Source organism: Schistocerca piceifrons, chromosome 3, assembly GCF_021461385.2.
Source record: "Schistocerca piceifrons isolate TAMUIC-IGC-003096 chromosome 3, iqSchPice1.1, whole genome shotgun sequence".
NCBI lineage: Eukaryota > Metazoa > Arthropoda > Insecta > Orthoptera > Acrididae > Schistocerca > Schistocerca piceifrons.
The window spans coordinates 706,370,985-706,392,891 of record NC_060140.1 but is presented as its reverse complement, the minus strand read 5'-3'; the positions used below and the strand labels follow the sequence as shown (position 1 = coordinate 706,392,891).

General features: G+C 37.3%; 1 protein-coding gene across 2 annotated transcripts in view; it reads right to left on the bottom strand.

The window, feature by feature from the left end:
* Positions 1 to 21,907, bottom strand: part of LOC124788056 (caprin homolog) — a 77,766-nt gene that overhangs the window by 30,763 nt on the left and 25,096 nt on the right. For both annotated transcript variants that reach the window (XM_047255136.1, XM_047255135.1), the window contains exons 5-7: positions 21,716 to 21,860; positions 15,239 to 15,333; positions 11,201 to 11,392 (exon numbers count right to left, since the gene is read on the bottom strand). In XM_047255136.1, coding sequence (XP_047111092.1) covers positions 11,201 to 11,392; positions 15,239 to 15,333; positions 21,716 to 21,860 — 432 coding nt within the window. The remainder of the gene's footprint in view (positions 1 to 11,200; positions 11,393 to 15,238; positions 15,334 to 21,715; positions 21,861 to 21,907) is intronic.

Genomic DNA, 21,907 nt, shown 5'->3' with positions numbered 1-21,907 from the left:
AGGGGCACAGGTTCACTACATACCAAGTTCAGAACACGACGCAAAATCCAGATAGGTGGTGAAGACAACTGCTGCAATTACACTGGAGGATTATGTGATCGTGATACTGGGAAGGCATGAAACATTCAATAAGGCAGTCTACATCTCAGGGTCACCTGCCGTCGCCAGATGAGTACCTGTGCGATCGACAACCATTGTGTCTGAGGGCCGCAGTATCATTTTTTACCTGAGTAACAGCACTTGTGAAGTCACCTGCTGTCTAAGTGTTAGCCTGTGACAGATGTCAACTAACAAGTAATTTGTTGCCATGCAGTTCTTTTGGATCTGTATCTTTTATTGCCTGCATTTCAAACAGCAATCTTTTCACGTACAGACAACGCCCTCACAGGAGACTGCCACGAAGAGGCTGAAAAACCTGAACTGACAGATGCTCTAAGTCGGATGCAAACTATCTCACAAAAGTCTATCGACAAAATTTATAAGCTCCAGCTTCAAGGTTGGAATATACATTCTAAGACTAAAAAGTGACGCACCATGAAGGAATTATCTGAATGGGATGGAACTCTGTAGATGTGATGTACACAAAGACAAACAAATGATTTTTTCCATAGAAAGGGATTCACAAATAATTGAGCAACTCAAGAATTCATTAGGCCACTTCTGGCCCTTATGCAAGCAGTTATTCATCTACATTTACATTTATACTCCGTAAGCCACCCAATGGTGTGTGGCAGAGGGCACTTTACGTGCCACTGTCATTACCTCCCTTTCCTGTTCCAGTCGCGTATGGTTTGCGGGAAGAACTGCCGGAAAGCCTCCGTGCATGGTCGAATCTCTCTAATTTTACATTCGTGATCTCCTCGAGAGGTATAAGTATGTGGAAGCAACATATTTGATACCTCATCCAGAAACGCACTCTCTCTAAACCTGGACAGCAAGCTACACTGCAATGCAGAGTGCCTCTCTTGCAGAGTCTGCCACTTGAGTTTGCTAAACATCTCCGTAACGTTATCACGCTAACCAAATAACCCTGTGATGAAACGCGCCGCTCCTCTTTGGATCTTTTCTATCTCCTCTGTCAACCCGACCTGGTACGGATCACACACTGATGATCAATACTTAAGTATAGGTCGAAGAAGTGTTTTGTAAGCCACCTCCTTTGTTGATGGACTTCATTTTCTAAGGACTCTCCCAATGAATCTCAACCTGGCACCCGCCTTACCAACAATTAATTTTATATGATCTTTCCACTTCAAATTGTTCTGTACGCATACTCCCAGATATTTTGCAACCAGTGTTTGTTCCGCTATCATATAATCATACAATAAAGGATCCTTCTTTCCATGTATTCGCATTACATTACATTTGTCTATGTTTAGAGTCAGTTGCCACTCCCTGCACCAAGTGCCTATCCGCTGCAGATCTTCCTGCATTTTTCTGCAATTTTCTAATGCTGCAACTTCTCTGTATACTGCAGGATCAGCCGCGAAAAGCCGCATGAAACTTCCGACACTATCTACTAGGTCATTTATATATATTGTGAAAAGCAAGGGTCCCATAACACTCCCCTGTGGCACGCCAGAGGTTACTTTAACGTCCATAGATGTCTCTCCATTGAGAACAACATGCTGTGTTCTGTTTGCTAAAAACTCTTGAATCCAGCCACACAGCTGGTCTGATATTCCGTAGGCTCTTACTTTGTTTATCAGGCGACAGTGCGGAACTGTATCGAACGCCTTCCTGAAGTCAAGGAAAATGGCATCTACCTGGGAGCCTGTATCTAATATTTTCTGGGTCTCATGAACAAATAAAGGAAGTTGGGTCTCTCACGATTGCCGTTTCCGGAATCTACTGAGGAGATTTCTGGGTTTCCAGAAATGACACGATACGTGAGCAAAAAACATGTTCTAAAATTCTACAACAGATCGATGTCAGAGATATAGGCCTACAGTTTTGCGCATCTGCTCAACAACCCTTCTTGAAATAGAACTAACTGTGCTCTTTTCCAATCATTTGGAACCTTCTATTTCTCTAGAGACTTGCGGTACATGGCTGTTAGAAGGGGGGCAAATTCTTTCGCGTACTCTGTGTAGAATCGAATTGGTATCCCGTCAGGTCCAGTGGACTTTCTTCTGTTGAGCGATTTCATTGCTTTTCTATTCCTTTGCCACTTATTTTGATGTCAACCATTTTTCGTTCGTGCTGTGGATTTAGAGCAGGAACTGCAGTGTGGTCTTGCTACGTGAAACAGCTTTCGAAAAAGGTGTTTAGTATTATTTGGCTTGGCATTGATTAATACGAGTTGTTGGATGTCCTCCTGATGAATATTGTGGCAGGTTCTGTCCATCTGACATGTTAGATCATCTAAATACCAAGTGGGTTGGAGGCTCTCCCTATAATGTTTATTTGCCCAAGAACATTTTAGCACACTGTTTGTACATGTGGTATAGGACTGTGGTAAACTTAGTTAATTTACAATACAGTAGTAATTTTGACTACATTGTTGACATAATCAAAATGCATGATAATTTATGTTTACGTACACATTGCTTCTACATGTGATAATAGCAGATGACATGGTAAGCACGACTTAAACTATGTTATGAATAGACAATTAGTAAAATTTGGTAAATGAGGTATACTTATTATGATGTTCCATAAATTCAGACAAAAAAATAGAACCAGTGGTCAAGCAAGGACTTTATTTTAAATGCATTTAATGTTGGCATGCATTGTAGATAAGAAGGCAAATGGTAATGTAACATAGCTCCAGTATGGTACACTCCTCTTTTTCCTTCCTATATTTATTGTGTTCATGTGTAGGTTTATCTTCTGCCTAGTTTCATATGTATGTCTGTGTGTATCGTAGCTGGTCTGAAGAGATTTTCCTGCAAGATGCTCCATTTTGTGGATATTAGTATTTCGTATATATACAAGCAAGGCAGTGGCAATATTTTGAGAGTTTCACAAAAGGGTCTACAGGAATGCTTGCATTTAGCTTTTTTAACACCCTGCATTTCAGCATTTTAAATGTTTTTGTAGAATTTGTGCAATTCCCCAAAAAATTATTCCGTACATGAGCAGCGACTGTACACTACAATGGTGCATTCTCAGCACTGATGAGCAGCTTGTGTTCTGAGTGAGGATCCTAACAGCATGTGCTAGTGAATTCAGTATCTTGGTTAAATTGTTTAGGTGCACCTCCCACTTCAGATCTGCCTGAACATGAATGCCTAGAAATTTTGTATGACTGACCTTCAACACTTTTTCCTTCGATAATGAAAACTGTTTGCAGGACAGAGGTTGTGTGTGGTGTGGAAGTTAACTGCCACAATTTTCTCAGAATTCTCCTGAACCAGTGCATTAAGGTATGCACAACTGATATTGCAGCCTCCTGCAGATTTTCCTCATTAAATGATTTAATTAGAATATTAGTGTCATCTGCAAAGAGTACAGTGGTTCCATCATGTATTTTACTAACCAAGTCATTTATGTACAGCAGAAATAGGACAGGTCCCAGAACTGACCCTTGTGGGACTCCATACTTTATTTTTCCTCATTAGTGTAAAAACTAGAAATCGTGTGTGTTTCACAATCTTTGTGTTTTATTTCTATAATCTGCTGTCGATTACTGAGGTACAACTGCAGCCACCTTCCAGACTGGCCTATAATTACTTAATTTGTGCAAGGGAATGCCATGATCTATAACATCGCAGGCTTTACTTGGATCCAGAAATATCCCAGATACATGGTTGGTTTGTTGTTTTTTTTTTATCATCCACTGCTTTTAATACTTCATTCAAGAAGGCAAAATTTGCTGTCTGAGTTAACTTTCCAGCTCTGAACCCATGCTGGGAGCCACTTATCAGACTCTTTATTCAAGAAAACAATCTTCTAAGAAACATTTTTCCATAATTTTGCTAAAGTATGACAATACTGAAACTGGCGAATAATTAGCAATATCACTTTGTGCCCTTCTTATGCAAAGGTGTTACTTTTGCAGTTTTTAGATTATTTGGAAACACTACTCTGAACAGTTGAATTTACTATGTCTGATAGTGGTTCCACAACAAATGTTGCACTAACTTTGATAATAGCACCAGATCTCGTCAACACCCATTGAATATTTATTAGGTAATTCTTTTATGATTCTTGACAGTTCCTCAGGTGTTGCTGGATACACGAATATTGGGTTTGGATAAATTTTTTGATCCGAGTGACTGGCTGGCTGTTTGTCAAGGTATGTATCTGTTAACTGCTGTGCTATATTAGAGAAATAATTGTTGAAAGCACTACCCACATGTTTGGGGCAGTTTAGTTTTATTTATTATCAGCTATACATTACTGTGATTAACTGGCCTGGGGCCCATTTCTTTCCTCATAAATTGCCAGGTTGCTTTAGTTTTATTCTTGGCATTGCACAATATTTCATCATTTTCTAGTTTCTTTGCTTTTGAAGTAACTCGTGTTAGTATTCTTTTGTATCTTTTGAAATTTGTAGTAAGTCAAGTTTAGTATTTTGCTTGGAGTTATCATAAAATCTCCTTTTATTTTGATATGAGAATTAAATGTAATTATTTTCTTGGGAAAATCCATTTCAAAAAAATAATAAGTAAATAAAAAAATAAATGTTTGAATGTAGCCATAAACTTATATTTCTCATTGGTACGATTACAGTCATATACATCTTTCCAACTTTCACACTTTAGGGCAGAACAAAAATATTCCTCATTTTTTTCTGAAATTCCTTACAATGTGTCATATTCTACTGGGAATTTAGTGTCCTGGAGAATTCATTGCAAGAATTTGAGCACTGTGATCACTAAGACCTGTGTTTGCAATTCTTATGTTATAAGAATATTTGCATGTATTTATGAAGATCTGATCAACAATAGATGCAGAGGTTGGTGTTTCTGAAGATGGTTCAGTTACTTTTGCACTGTTGTTGATCAATTATTGTATATCTATAATGTCATCTCAGAATTTATTGTATTTCCAGAAATCAATATTAAAGTCACCACATATAATTCTCTCAGTCAGTCCATTATGGCCAGGGGACATCGGCTGGTATGTACTTTTCATTCAATACAATACGGCTGTCTGTAAAGTTTTTCTTGGGAGGGTGAATTTCTCTCCACAGTTCCGACATGTGATTGTAAAACACTGTCTCCATCTGATGACCTGTATACACAAATAATAACTGTTTTGCCTTGGTAGTTCAGCTACTGAGACTTTTATATCTTTTTCAAAAGACAGTTTACAGTATTAAGTTACACTGTTTTAATTCAATATTTTCTCTAACATATACACAGGTATCCCATTACTCGATATTTTCCTCCAAAACATGCTTGCTTGATGTATGAATGCTCTAACATATCTTGAGACAGTGTTCTGCACAGCATAGTACAGAAATATCATTTAGGTCATTTAACATTATTTCTATCTCATTTAGTGTCTTCGAGAGTGGTTGAACATTTTGATGGAGTAAATTAAAATTAGGTACAGGGAGTAAATCATTTCTTGCTTTACCACTTACCTCACTATTTGAGCTAGTGTACTTAGTGGGGAGAAAATCTTCATTTTTTCAGAGATGGCATTCATGGTGTTTGATGTGTGTCTTGCTGGTTCACCATTATGTGGGTTTCTGCCTTTCTTCTGTTGAAATTTTCCCAATTTCTGCTTGTTCCTCCGTTCTTTTTCACCCATCTGTCCATTAACGACAGCCTTGTTGCTGCTGCATTTGATGGCTTGAAATTTAACCTAGTAAGTGTTTTGTTGCGACTTTCTTTGATCATTTTTTTTTGTTATGTACTGGTCCATAACTGTTTTTTTGTGGGTGGCACTTTCACTCCGAGACTGGCACTTTTTATCCGATTGTCCATTTGCGTATGCTTTTCCCTGTCTCGGTATTTGGTTTTTCAGTTTTCGACATGTGTATGAAAGAAGCCAGCCTATTACAAATGCGAATCTTTCCTTGTTTGTTTAGATGTAAACCACGTGTTATATATTCATTTCTTTTCAGGCGATCAATCTCAAAATTCACAGATACACTCTTCCTACGTAGTTATTTTTCTAATATAATGCAATTTACAGATGTATTTTTTTCCATTTAGACCTTGTGCACCATGTCCAAGCAGTATTTGATGAATTATTTACATTCGTTTTGTGCACAAGTATATATTTCAACAAATCTATCATTTCTTTTGAAATTTTTCCCGAGGTTTTCAGCATCATTTGTGCCACCAATAATGATTAATGTCATTAACAGAGAAGTTACCAGTAAATTTGTCCACGTGTTTCACAGCTTCCTTAATTAGCACACCAGGTTTTATAATACTTTGCACACTCAATGTTTTACCCAATTTGCCTTGTGTGTACTCTTACAGTTTCTGCCATGACTGTGACTTACAATAAGCACTTTCTCCTTTTGTAGCAGTTGTTTGAGGCCTAACAGAACAAGACATTGTGGTCAGTCCGCATTGTTGTTGTTGTGGTCTTCAGTCCTGAGACTGGTTTGATGCAGATCTCCATGCTACTCTATCCTGTGCAAGCTTCATCTTCCAGTACTTACTGCAACCTACGTCCTTCTGAATCTGCTTAATGTATTCTTCTCTTGGTCTCCCTCTATGATTTTTACCCTCCACACTGCCCTCCAATGTGCCTGGAAATGTCTTAAAATTTAAAATCTGGTCACTAAATCTGTCTTACAATTATATAATCAATCTAAAACCATCCAGTGTCTCCAGGTCTCATATGTGCACAACTTTCTTTTACGATTCATTTAATTATGTACCGTGCAAAATTCTACCAGGTGGCTTCCTCTTCTATCCCTTTCCCTGAGTCCATACTCCCTAATTTTTTCCCTCCATTCTACTATAGAATTCCAGTCCCCCATCACAAATTTTCATCTCCTTTAACTGTCTGAATAGTTTCTCCTATCTCATCATACAGTTTTTCAGTCCCTTCATCTCCAGAACCAGCTGGCATATAAACTTTTACTACTGGAGTAGGCATGGGCTTAGGGTCTATCTTGACTACAATAATATGTTCTTTGTGCTTCTCATAGGAACTTACCTGCAGTTTTTATTACTAAACTCACCTGCATTACCCCTATTTGATTTTGTACTTATAACCCTGTATTACCTGACAAGAAGTCCTGTTCTTTTTGTCGCTTCACTTCACTAATTGCCACTACATCCAACTTCAACCGCGCCATTTCCCTTTTTAAGTTTTCTTATGTTCCTGCTCAATTAAGGGATCTCACATTCCTCACTCCAATCTGTAGCACCTCAGTTTCATTTCTCCTGATGGTATCCTCCTAAGTGGCCACCACTTGGAGTTCTGAATGGGGTACTATTTTACCCCCGGAATATTTTACCCAAGAGGACATCATCATCATCATCATCTAGCCATACAGTAGAGATGGATGCCCTTGGGAAAAAAATTTTGGCTGTAGTTTCCCCTTGCTTTCAGCTGTTTGCAACACCAGCATGAGAAGGCTGCTTTGGTTGGTGTTACAATGCCAGATCAGCCTATCATCCTGACTGTTGCCCCTGAAGCTACTGAAAAGGCTGCTGCACCTCTTCAGGAATCACACAAGGAGAGGTGGGGGGGGGAGGGGGGGGGGGGGCTGGGGATATCATGCCAAATTATGTCCAGTTGGCATGTTAGATTGCCAAAATTCTAAGATGGCTGGAGGCTGCAGCCCATAATACTGCAAACATTCTCAGGTGTGGAGAGATCCAGCGATCTTACTAGAAGAGGTAGGATTTGGGAAGCATGAAAACGAGCAGTAGAAACTCCCTCCTTGAGTGGGTGGGCATTATCTTGTTGCATTGTAAACCCAGGATGCCTTGCCACGAAGGGAAACAAAACGTGCCTTGCCATGTAGGTCAACAGAACAGGACACACAATATCAATGACATATCACTGTGCTGTAAGGGTGCCATGGGTGACAACCAGAAGTCTTGCTGTGAAATGAATACCACAGACTCATTCCTAGTTGTTAGGTCATATGGTGGACAGCAGGTGGGTTGGTATCCCACTGCTGTCCAGGGAGTCACCAGACACGTCTTTCACATGGAATCTCATCGACTGTAGTAAAATTGCCCATGAAGGGTACATCTTCAAAATGAAACTCGTTGACCGTGTCTGGAGTTCCCCCACAAACAATGGGACAAGAACCTGACTGTCACCTGCCATACAGCCCAAAAACTCGTCATACAGCCCAAATACTAGGAATGATGTTCTGGGGTTCCATTTCTTTTAACAGCAGGACACATTTTTTATATGCTATACACTTGCAGCGCAGCAGTATGTTGACAATATTTTGTTGCCCTTTATGACAAACCATCCTGGGGTTACATTTCAGCAAGATTATGCTCACCTGCCATGGCAAGAGTTTCTACTGTTAGTCTTCAAGATTGTTGCCTCTCTCCACTTGAAAACATTTGAAGCACTGCCAACAACAATATGGCAGCCATCGCAAAAGTATGTTGTGCATCTCCTCGGAAAAATGTAAATATTTCCAGTAAAAAGAAATCGTGCAAATTGTAGGGACGAAATATTTAAACTAAGTGAATGAGCATCCAGTCTACGGTTTATCATCAGTGCACTAAAAATGGAAATTACTAAACTTCAAACAACAAAATGTGAACTGCTGACAAAGAAAATGCGCCAAAAATTCTGCCAGAAACACCATACTTTTCTGATGAGTGGTCTAAATTTTAAAAAATTGGGAAAAGGTACGAAATTAAAGAGATGGGAGCAGGATAAGTTGAAAGATCCAGAGGTGGTTGGCAGCTGCAGAGGGAGTAATGTGCAATGACTGATAGAACAGAGAAAAGGAGTACAGTAGAGGATGAATGGGTAGCTTTAAGAAACGAAATAGTGAAGGCAGCAGAGGATCAAATAGGTAAAAAGACAAGGCCTAGTAGGAATCCTTGGCTAACAAATGAGATATTGAATTTAATTGATGAAAGGAGAAAATTTAAAACTGCAGCAAATGAATCAGAAAAAAGGGAATGCAAACATTTAAAAAGTGAGACTGACAGGAAGTGCAAAATGACTAAGCAGGAATGGCTAGAGAGCAAGTTTAAGGATTTAGATGTGCATTTCACTAGGGGAAAGATAGATACCGCCTACAGGAAAATTGAAGAGGCCTGTGGAGAGAGGAGAAGCTGTTGCATGAATATCAAGAGCTCAAATGGGAACCCAGTCCTAAGTGAAGAAGTGAAAGCTGAAAGTGGAAGTACATAGAAGGGTCTATACAAGAGAGATGTACTTGGGGTCAATATTACAGAAATGGAAGAAGACGTAAATGGACATATGATACTGTGAGAAGAATTTGATAGAGTTCTGAAAGATCTAAGTCAAAGCGGTGGACTGCATTTGGTCGGAATTACTGATAGCATTGGGGGAGCCAGCCATGACAGTATGCTGCCATTGGGTGTGCAAAATGTAAGAGACAGGTGAAATATGATCAGACTTTAAGAAGAATGAATTTTATTTCCAAAGAATGCAGTTCCTGACAGATGCAAAAATTACTGAACTATCAGTTTAATAAGTAATGGCTGCAAAATTCGAACACAAATTCTTTACAGAAGAAGACTGGAAAACTGGTAGAAGCTGAGCTTTGGCAAAATCAGTTTGGATTCAAGGTGCTTGAAAGGGAAGCAGAAGTAGAAAAAGAAGTGAGGCAGGTTTGTAGACTATCAACCCTATTCAATCTGCACACTGAACAAGCAGTAAAAGAAAGAAAAATTTGTTGTAGGGATTAAGAGTTCAGGCACAAGAAATAAAAACTTTTAGGTTTGCGAATGACATGGAGAGCTGCAGTAGAAGACTTTGAAGAGCAATTTAAAGGAATGGACAGTGTCTTTAAAGGATGATATTAGATCTATTAAAGTGAACCAACAATAACGGAATTCAGTTTAATTAAATCAGGTGATGCTAAGGAAATCAGAATACGGAAGAAGATATGAAGTAGACTAGTTTTGTTATCTGGGCAGCAAAATAACTGATGACGGCCATACAGAGAGGATATAAAATGTCAACTGACAATTGCAAGATAAGAATTTCTGAAGAAAAATTTGTTAACATTGAATATAGATTTTAGAGTTAGGAAGTCTCTTCTGAAAGTATTTATCTGGAGTATAGCCACGTATAGAAGAGAAAGGGGAGAGGAGGAATATGACAGAACTTTCCCATAAGAAGGGATCGGTTCATGGAACACATACCGAGATATCAAGGGATCACCATTTAGCACTGAAGTGAGGGGGGAGGGGGGGGGGGGGGGACTTAAAAATCTTAGAGGGAGACCAAGAAGTAAATACAGGAAGCAGATTCCTGTGTAGATACAACTTTCATACGAAATGTGATGTTATCTACAGCCTTTGAACCTGGACAGCAAAACAGGAATTAAGACAAACTCTGAAAAAGGCAGAATAAGGAGGTAATTATCTTTGCTGTGTCAAAAGGGAGGTTAATGTGATTATGGATTTGCCTGTGAGGAGGTTCTGCCCTTTGACGAGCACACACGACATGTCAAGAATTCATAATCAACATTCAACACTGTATCCTATAATTGAATTTATTAATAGACTGACGCTTAAATGGGGAACCACATTGCAAAGAACTAACATTCAAGTCTACAAGTTCCCTTCAGTATATTTACTGCAGTTCTTTTTAATTACATCCATTACTGAGAGTAGTGGACTGTGAAGAGAAGGAACAATGGTAGACTTATCCATATTGCTGCAGAGGAAGCTAGTGGAAAATTAAGACCTAATAATTTTTCAAAACTATTGGAAGTAACATAACTTACAGAGAATCGTGAAGAATGAGCACTATGAGTTCAAAGAGTGTATTACTACTGAATCAAGCATACGGTTTAACTTTCACTGAAGTTAGTCACCCTGTTTTATCAAGTTCTCTAAGATGCCATAATTTTTGCATGTATGCAATGGATGAACGGCAAAGACGTTTGGTTCATGGGAATGTTATCCTACCATAAACTTGAAAACTTGTTTGTTAGATGAACCCAACACTATCAGAATGTAATGATGGCATGCAATATTTCACACACTGCATAACATATAGGACTTTAAATGAAATATTACACTAAACAGGTTAAGTAAAAAGTAACTATAATGCAAAGCATAAACAGACAGTTCCTTACAATTAGTGTTGACAAAGTTACCTGAGGTTGACCAGGCGCTGTTGTAACAGCTGCAAAATTCTGGTTTGTAAATGTTTGTGACGGTATTGGTGCAACTGCAACAGGAACAGGAACTGGGACAGCTGCTGGCTGTGGTGGTGGTGGTGTGCTATGTTGCTGTGCTGCTGCTCCTGTCAGAATAGCTGAGATGTCTGGCGTATCCAGTTCAGATTCCTGGAGATGATCATACATCTGTTAAATTCAGCCACAGCACACCATTGACATGACAACATGTGACACAGAACAAATTATTTTGCTATATAGAAGGGTGTTTTTGAACAATTACATCAAACTTGAATTTAAAACATTGTATATACAAAAGCCAGATTATAAAACAGAGACATGGTGACATTACCCTCAGGATACACTAAAATTTTGTGTATGTGTATGTGAGCATAACTTGTCTTTGGTGAAGTGATGCATTACTAAATGCCTACTGACAAATCAAAGAGAACAGAGAGTTGAAATCATTTTTATTAATTACGTAGTTTACAATAACGAACTGTTTCGAGGTTTTCTTGATAGACTGTGCATGTGAATCGATACAGGTTGACATCAAGCATCCTCTAGGCAGGGTAGCGCAATAAAAGTTTACCGTGAGTTGCGGTACCTAGTGGGCACAGCATTTGTTATATGCCTCGATGTCCTGGCTTGGGGAAGCGGGGTATGCTGTTGAGTGAAGGGCACACCATGACAAATGCTGATATTACAGTGGACAATGACATTTAGAGAGACCTGCCAAAAACTGTTTATTCTGTTGTTTCTCAAGCTTACAACACAACATGTTAAACTGAGACCGAAGTTAAGCTATTATTTTAGTGTTCCTTCTGAAAACAGGTTAATAGGGAGAGAGAGTATTTGACAGCAAAAATGTATGTCACATGAACCAGAGGAGAGTTTTATTTATGAATTTGCATATTATATTGAATATTTCTAGCAATTACTGCAGAATCACAAGTAGTAGCTTTTTTGGTAGTTACCACTATGTTAAAAAAGTGAGATAAGTAATAGTAATTGTAACTGAGGAAATTAAGTCACCTAAATTGAACATTATAGTACAATGCTATGTATACCACCTACTAATGGCGGAACAGTTTTCTGGTGGGTGAAAATTTCCACCAAGGTTTTCAAAATAGACACATTCTCTCTCCCTCCTTCCATTTTCCCATGCTATTTTATACACTCCCCTAACCGTGATGAACCTTCTCAAATTGGCTGCACTCAAACTATTCAAATATGAAGCACAAACAGCAATATACATGGAATGAATTTCCATCAGTAATTCTTAAGTTTTCAAGTAAATTAATCATCATTTATCAGTTCACAGATAAAATGGGTGAGGAATTCCTGTGTGACCTGGACTATTGTACTTGCTGTGCAACCTGTAAGATAATTCTTTAATAAAATTTCTGAAATTTAACAATGATGGACGACATCTCTGTATCTGATGAAATTATCAGAGTATGTGCCAGTGGGGAACTGAATCCAAAGCTTTATGAAAGTCTAAAAAAATTAGGACACAGGTTACATTGACCTACAGAATTTTGAACATTGTGTGAAAAGGATGAAATTCATTTCCCCTGAATGATGCTCTGCAATCTGATGGGTAAAAAGGAGGAGATTCAGCAAAATATTGTTTTATCTAGTTTTTCCATTGGTCCTGGAGAAATCTCAAGAAGTATATCATTAAAATTCCTTTTAACTAACACTGCTTTGAGAAAAGTTGTCCTTTAACAACCAAATGTGAAGTATTAAATTGAAATAACTTTTCTATCAATTGAAATAACATTTCTATCAAGTTTCTAACATTTGAAAGGGCTTTCAGCTGTAAATTTAAGTAGTTTGGCTAACAGAATTCCTTCCAACATGTTCATGTTCACCGATAAATTGGTCTTGAGTCACACTATCACCATATGAAACAGCTGCCTAATCATTCTTTACACTTCTATCTCACACACTTTGCTTTCGGTTTCTACATAGAATGTAGATGAGAAGATGAGAAAACCCTCTAAACTGTAAATGTTTTTCTTTCACACAACTTTCCATTATAATTTATAAAAAAGTTGGGCTCAAGCCGAGCTGAGAAACTGATTACAAAAGCAAATTCACTTATTGCTGTGTGACATACATTATGTTATCTGTTTCAATAGCTGTTGCCTTGAAATCCATGTTTTTGAATTCATCACATTTTTATTTTATCCATTATAAAATGGCTATAGTAAGTCCACAACTAGAAACAACTCTTACATTTTCAAAATTACATTTGTTGCTTTCAGCCACAACTAATCCATCTTGTGGTTTAGTGTCCAGAAAATAATTCCCATTCTGGAAGTGCATTTTTTATTATACTATGGTAAGATAAAGGTCATGTGTTTTGCCCAGGGTGTTGTATTTCCTGGAAACTGTAATGTCAACATCAAAATATTTTTTTCTGGACATGATAAATGCCTCTTTTGGCTATTAATATATTAGTTGTGACAGCAATTTTGATGTGTTGTCAAGGCATACATACTGAATGGCACGGCACACAGTTAGCAATATTACAAGAAAAAAAAATTAAAAAGATATCTACTGTCTTACCTTTCACGAAGGCAAAAACAACTATTGCTGTAGCAGAAAAAAGCATGAAATCTAACAATATCTGTCAGTAGTATTGACTTATTTTGGCATTTGGATTAAAAATACAGGTTTTGGAAGACATATAAACATAAATTCATCTTTAATATTGCAACAGTGTGCCCACCAAATTGTGTCTAAATTGCTATTACAATATCAACAGCAGTGAGTGACTAGTGGGATTTGTCACATCAAAACCTATGACAGCTGCGAACCCTTCACTGAACTACCAAAGTTTACTGTTATTGACATGTTTTGCCATAAAAATACTGCATGGTAAAAGTTTTCAGAATGCTGCAATATCTCACATGTAACTTTCATGTAATAACACATTTAATAATTTCCTGAAACAAAATGTGGGCAAATTAAATCATGAAATATTGACGCAGTGGCAAATGTTCTGGTGTTATATGTGACTAAATGAAAAACCATTAACAGGAGCTGACTATTATTCAGAACATGTGACAAAATAAATGTTGCACTATATGGCACAAAAAACCCAGATACTGCAAGAGGGGCTACATGAAGCTAAGAGTTCTTGTATAGTGGAAAGGAAGGACATTTATGCATCATCGAAGTTTTAGAATATCTGAGAGAAGCCACAAGAAATCACATTGCTTATCGAGACAGAGCACCGTCTGGCTACATTAGGGAAAGGATGAAAGGGAAGCCATGTATGTATAGTAGAGAAAGTGACAAGGTTGTGGAATAACTGAAGAACAATACTCTGACAAAGCTGATTTAAGTATGCAAGTAAACATAAAATCAGAAAAAAAAAGTTTGAATATCATCATCATGATATATGCCCTAAACATCCATCTCAGGGAAAATTAATGATGTTTTTGCTTACTCACTACACGAGTCTTACACCTCTGGGTAGGCATAATTCACTCTGTGCAAGCAAACAACGTTTGCTTTCAAGAGGTAAATTCCATCCATCACAAAAAGGAAGTAATGATAATCACCATTTAACAGGCTTGATGCTGCTTGGAATGTCCAACTCAACTAACCACACTCAAATGTGTTACAAATGCTGACTGTAGTAGCAAAAAATTAATACTGAAAATTATGCTCAAGTAGTTCATTTACCCTAACAAGTGGAAACCCTAATAGTGCTAAGATACTGAACACAAGTATGTCTATCCTTATTTTCCAATGAATAATTGCCAAATATCAAAGTTTTATATTCACAAAAACGTAGCAAATGAAATCAATATGTATGCAAAATTTAGCAATTTTATTCAATATTCATAAAAGGGGTCTCACAGTTCTTGTCTTGAAAGCACGGAACTTTAATGGTAATGAAAAACCAACTGTAAAGCAAATTGCTATGCTTTATCACGTGAAGTTCAATTGCTTACTCAATAAATTCTCTAGCTTCTTATATATTTATGAAAGACTTACTTGCAAGAAATTGAAAGTACCACCAACTGAACCAATCACTTCATTAATAACCCGAGCTGGCTGGGTCTGTGAAGGTGCGAATGTTGGCTGGGCTCCTACGATAAAACAAGATGTATTTAATACAAAATCTTTTAGCTTCACTCTTTGCCATATAAATATATATATTCACTGTTACTTTAAAATCCTCTAACACTGAATTCTTACATCATAAGCAACAAAGAAAAAACAATTTCAACAGATGGATACGGTCAGTCACCTGACACTTCTTAATTGGTACAGGAAGTTGTATCATGTTTCAGATCACACACAAAATAATGCATCCTGCAGAGAGAGAGAGAGAGAGAGAGAGAGAGAGAGAGAGAGAGAGAGAGAGAGAGAGAGAGAGAGTGTTAGTTCTCAATAACTATCCTTTAATAGGTGATACTTTGTATCAAATATTACTAGATTTCTTCTCTCAGTATACTTTAAAGACATTTGTGGCAAATTACACAGAAAAATTAGAAAATTATAAAAATTCCAGTACATCTTAAAGCTATCAGGTAACAACACAATTTTAAGTTTCCTGTGATTGTCTTACAGACAATATGTTTCCTGGATCACCTTGCGTACCACTGACACGCAACAAATACAGTCATATGTTATTAATGCAACACGTGGCTGGTTGGTAAGGGACTCGACAGTAAGGTCATCATTCCCTCAATCCAGGGCTAGTTCATCCAGAATAAGTGACATCCGCGAAGTACGCATTTTGATGAAAGCACGTAGACACAACAAAACCCAAACGTTGAAGGCAACCTGAGAAAGATTTTATGCAGAAGTGCCTTTATTGGGCCAAAGCAGATGAGGGTCTTCCAGGCAAGTTGTCCAGTGATACATTTTCAAATCCACAGTTTTTGCAGCCTTTTTAAGGGCAATTTTTTTCCATGTTAAATTTGAGACTAAAACAACATATTACCAAAACTTTATACAGTGAAACCTCTATATAACGTTTTTCAAGGGACCACAAATTCTGAACACTGTATAGAGGAAAACACTATAAAGAGGAAGGCTTCCAAATAATAATTATAGGGCATTACTGAAGATCGGGATACCACTAATCAGCTTTGGCAAATGGTGCCATAGATGACATTTTAAACTTTCACAATACTGTAATATGATATTCATTGCAATTGATCAATGTATCAAATGATTAGTTTTTTGTAATTAAAACATGGGGCCCGGTAGGTGGATGGGTGAAAGTAAATGGCACCAAAAAGACTGCAAGCAGAATGTGCGTCATATGTAACGCGACCAGGTTCTGCCGCTGACATATGAAACACGCTGAGCGCAGGCTTTCCGAGCCGGTGCAAACTGTGAATCCACAGAACGGAAAATGATGTGGCTACATCCAGTCACTTAAATATTATAAAGAGGTAAATAATTGACCAGGGTACCAAAAATATGAGCATTACATGGAGGAAATGCAGTAAAGTGGAAAATTTAACATTGTTTATATGGGCTTTTAGTCGGGACCGAAAAAAACAAATGTAACAGAGGAAAACATTATATGGAGGAACATTATAAAGAGGTTTCACTGTACTGACAATTATTAGAATATGCATAATTAATTACAAGTTATTTCTTTAGTAGTATAAATCACATACATAACTTACTTTTTAAAAAGTTGTTAAATACTGTATTTTAATTAACAGGCAATAAAAAATAAAAAAATTGCAAATTCTGTTTTTACAGATACATATACATTACAACTTATTGATTACAGGGAGACTGTGGAAATTTGTCATGATAAAAATGAATAAATCTTTTCTTTAAATTTTCTATTTCTGCCAAAATCTTTGAGACTTCACTCAACATACATGCTCTGTATGTTTTTAATTCTTTGATTTCACTTTGCTTTAATTTGTGAAACAATTGTTTCTCCTTTTCTCGTTCATCTTTCTTCGCCTTATGTTTCATATTGTCTGCCTTTGTAAAATGAATGTGTGTTGCGAAAACAGTGTGACTTTTGTCGATGTTCAAGCTGTCAACTCCATTTGTGTCCTGGAGGGTATCATATACGTATCTTAGAGCAATGAAGAGTTTTTTCTGTTTGATTTTCAACTATAATTTCAGAGTTTACAGAAGAGCCTAGCTCAACATAACATTTCTATGCGAGATTATTAAAATTGCATAAAACCTTGGAAATTTGGGCATGTATGTATGGTATTCTGCCTTACGGCAGATCTTGTCATGGGTTAAGTGTCTTCCACTTTTGTCTGTCCATAGCCAGTCTTTATTTCTGAATATTTGCCTCCTTTGATATTGTCCAGCATTTGATATCTTCTTTTTCCTCTTCCCATTTTTCCCTCCACCATTCCTTCTATTCCTTCCTTCAATAAACAGTCCCTCCTCAGACAATGTCCAATCCAGAACCCTTCTCTCTTTCTGATGACTCAGCATGTTTGTTTCTTCTCCAACTCTTCTTAATACTACTTCATTCCTTACTCGGTCTTCCGATTTCACTTTTTCCATTCTTTTCCATATCCACATCTCTAGTGCCTCCAATCTTCTTTCATCTTCGTTCCTCAGTGTCCAGGTCTCTGCACCATATAGTGCAAAGTTCCTGATGTAACATTTGGCAAGTCTTTTACTCAGATCTATGTTTAGTGGTCCACAAAGAAATTTCTGTTTCCTCTTTAATCCTTTTGCCTTTTCCTAATTTCTGTTAAGCAATATGTATCATCGATTATCACACTTCCCAAGTAATTGAAGTTATTCACTTGCTCTATTTCCTCTCCCCCTATTTTCATGCGACATTTTCTCCCCTTTCCTCCAGTTACCATGCTTTTCGTTTTCTTCTTGTTAATCTTCATTCCATATTATTCTAATTTTGTGTTTGGATCATCTAACATTTGTTCCATCTCTCTTGCACTTTCTGCCATGACAACCATGTCGTCTGCAAATCTTATACACTCCACTCTCCAAGCCCCTGTACAAACGCCTCTCCTTCCATCAAAACTTTCACTAATAATTTCCTCCAGATATATACTAAACAGTGTTTGTGATAAACAACAACCTTGTCTTACACCTCTTCCCAGTTCAATTTCTTCACTCATCACACGACCTATTCTTACTCTTGCTCTCTGGTTCCAATATAAATTTCTAATTAGCCGTCTATACCTCCAGTCAACTCCATGTTTCCTTAGGATTTCCATAAGTTTGTCCCATCTGACACAATCAAAAGCCTTCTCAAGATCAATGAAGACAACATACGCCTTCCTTTTCTTCTCCACGTACCTCTCCCTTATCACTCTCAGTAGCCCAATGGCATCTAGTTCCCACTCCTCGACTGAAACCAGATTGTTCATCTATTATGCAATTCTTATTTCCATATAGCCTTCTGTTGAGTGTCCTCAGCAAGACTTTGGCTGCATGTGATATATGCATAGCTTTGAAGATAATTTGATTATATTAATACAGAATTTATGAAGACAATTTTCACTTCTTTAGTAATGCTTCGTCTTCAATTCATTTTCCTCTCCACAAATTCACACTTGACACAGTCTGCCTTTGAACCATACATTCTTCCGTTTGATATCAAAATTTCAAGACACTGTCAATCTTCTTTGAGCTACTTCCTGATTTAATGTAACTTCTGGATTCAAACAGGAAATCTTATGTATTAAGTTGTATTTGGGCAGTGATCTTTCTTGCAACTTCTCTACTATGCTACAAATGCATATTAACATTTTTTCTTTTAGCAACAATATTTCCTCTTCAGATAAATTCTTAATTTTTCCAGTGGGCTTCTTGCAGCAAAATCCAGATTGAATTATATTGCTGTAATTACACTTTTACATAATTTAAGTCGATTTTCACAAAGATTATTTTTTGCTTTTAGGCATCTAGTTTCACAACTCACTGCGTCAAAATGTTAATAAGGTTATGTGCATCATGCAGAAATGGAACCATCGGGACATCGCTCTGAATATTAAGTACAAATGGTTCCAACAAATGTGCTGTTTAACTGCAAAATGTCAGTTTTGGTGATAGCAATTTGTCACTTACAGCTTCAGAAACAACTCTCAAACTTGGTGACTGAGGAATTGTTTTCTATTTATCTCAGTAACATAAGTTCAGGTATGAACAAGAATTACCAAAGCTTTTTCAACTGCGCATTGGCTTTTTTGACCCATCTTGTTCCACAAAAAGACGAATAAGAAGATCCAGTTATCTCATTGTACCAGGTGTACCGGATTGAAATGAGCATTAAGATACAAATGTGTTGATAGGGAACATTTGTTGTTAAAGAGCCTTAATTTTTTTTTGTTTGGTTAGTATGACATCTGTCAAATATATTTAGTATACATCAAGTCATGGAACAAACAACATAATATGTTTTCATCGTGTTAATGTCGAATTTTGTGCCAGAAAGTGATGATTTGCGGAAAGCATTAATTTCTTGTTTTCATTTGAAAAAAGTGCTGCAGAGTCGCATGAATGCTTGTCAAGGCATATGGTGATCATGCTCTATCAGAAGCAAAAGATGGTCTCAGAAACAATGACTGATGTAAGAAATGAACGTGGAAGACCACCAAAAAAGTTCGAATATGCCGAATTGCAAGCAATACTGGATGAAGATGATACTTTGAGTCAGAAACAAATGGCAGCAATGCTAAATGTTGTTGGGGGGGGGGGGGGGGAATATCTCTCTCTGACTGTTTGAAAGCTGTGGGAAAGATCCAAAAGTGTGGAAAATGGGTGCCACATGAACTGAATGAAAGACAGATGGAAAACCGAAAAACCATTTGTCAAATTTTGCTTCAAAGACATGAAAGAAAATCAATTTTGCATCGAATTGTTACTGGTGATGAAAAATGGATTTATTTTAAGAATCACAAACGGGAAAAATCATGGGTTAATCCTGGACAACCATCAACACCGACTGCAAAACCAGATCGATTTGGCAAGAAGACAATGCTCTGTGTTTGGTGGGATCAGAAAGGTGTGGTGTATTATGAGCTTCTAAAACCCGGTGACACTGAATACTAATCGCTACCGACAACAAATGATCAATTTGAACTATGCATTGATCGAAAAAAGACCAGAATGGGCCAGAAGACATGGCAAAGTATTTTTTTTACATAACAATGCACCTGCACACAAAGTAGAACAGGTTCAGGATACAATCAAAACACTTTGCTGGGAGCTGCTACCCCACCTGCTGTATTCACCAGACTTGGCCCCTTCCGACTACCATTTGTTTTCATCAATGGGACACACAATGGCTGAGGAACACTGGTTCCTATGAAGAAGTCGAAAATTGGGTGTCTGTCTGGTTTGCTTAAAAAGACCATTTTTATTTGTGTGGTGTCCACAAATTGCCAGAAAGATGGTCAAAATGTATAGAAAGCAATGGTCAGTACATTGAATAAAATGTTTTTACTTTTCAATTCAAAATTAGTGTCATTTTCACAAAAAATGTTCATTTTATACCGGTACACTTGGTATTGTGACCTTTGTACAGGCAAATCACAAAATAATTAATAGTACCCTAAAAAATGACCATTCTCCAATTAGTTTTGGAAATGCCTTTTCTGAAAGTGTCATGTTGTAATGCAAACTGCAGATACCAGTTTGCAGCAATTGTTAACAACCTAAGGATTCTTTTAGTTCCTTGTTAAAGTCATTCAAAAGTTTTAAATTCACATTTGGTCCATTCATTAATAGCAGAAACTTTTTTTAGGTTTTTAAAACTAAATGATCTTTTTATACCTCCAAACAAACCATTTCATGTGCTGCGAAGAGGTTTTACCTTGAGGTTAGTTTTTTCAACTTCATTGATCTTATCTATTCCAGCCTTCTCCAGTGTGCTGGTTCCGGAATATCACAGAAAAGCTCACCAGCATAAAAGTTACGAGTATCTTCAGTCATGGCAGTAATGAGTATTTCTTCTACTGGTTTAAAAATTCTACTATGTAATTCAACGATACAGACAGAAGTACGAGTTTCATAGTGCTGTCATGTTTAGTATTAAAATTTCATGTAGCAGATGATGTGACCTTTAAACACTGATTCAGAAATTTCATTCAGTCTGTATTATTACAACTGACCATCAGAACACTGTTCTGATGTATTGTTCACTACGCTCATAGTATGTTTTGACTTTTGAACAAAATAGTAATAAAACAAGCTTATACAGACTAAGAATATGGTGTTAGTGAAACACATTGACCACCCATAAGCAAAATTCTTTTATTGCACTTTCAGCCTGAGGTCACACAAATGGCATCATGACCAGTTTCATCATTTAGCAAGGTGTCAGACCATTTAAGTTACATAGTAACTCGTAGTACAACTGATGAATTACTACATATCGTGTTCAAAACTTCTGATTATGACTTGCTAAGAAGTTGAAACCTATTATGATACCATTTACATGAGCCAGTGCTGAAAAATACAGTAAAAGAATAAAACAAATCTTTATAAATAAAGTACCTGCTGGGAATGTTGGCGGGGTTTCATCAGGACAAACTGCTGGCTGGTCAGGTACTGGGTATACAGCAGGCTCTTCAACAGCCACTGCTGCTGCCGTTTCTTCAGCAACTGCATTCGTAGGGACCTCTCCTTCAGGTGCAACATTCTACAATTGAAAGAATCTTTATAATTGTGAACAATGCTGCATCACAA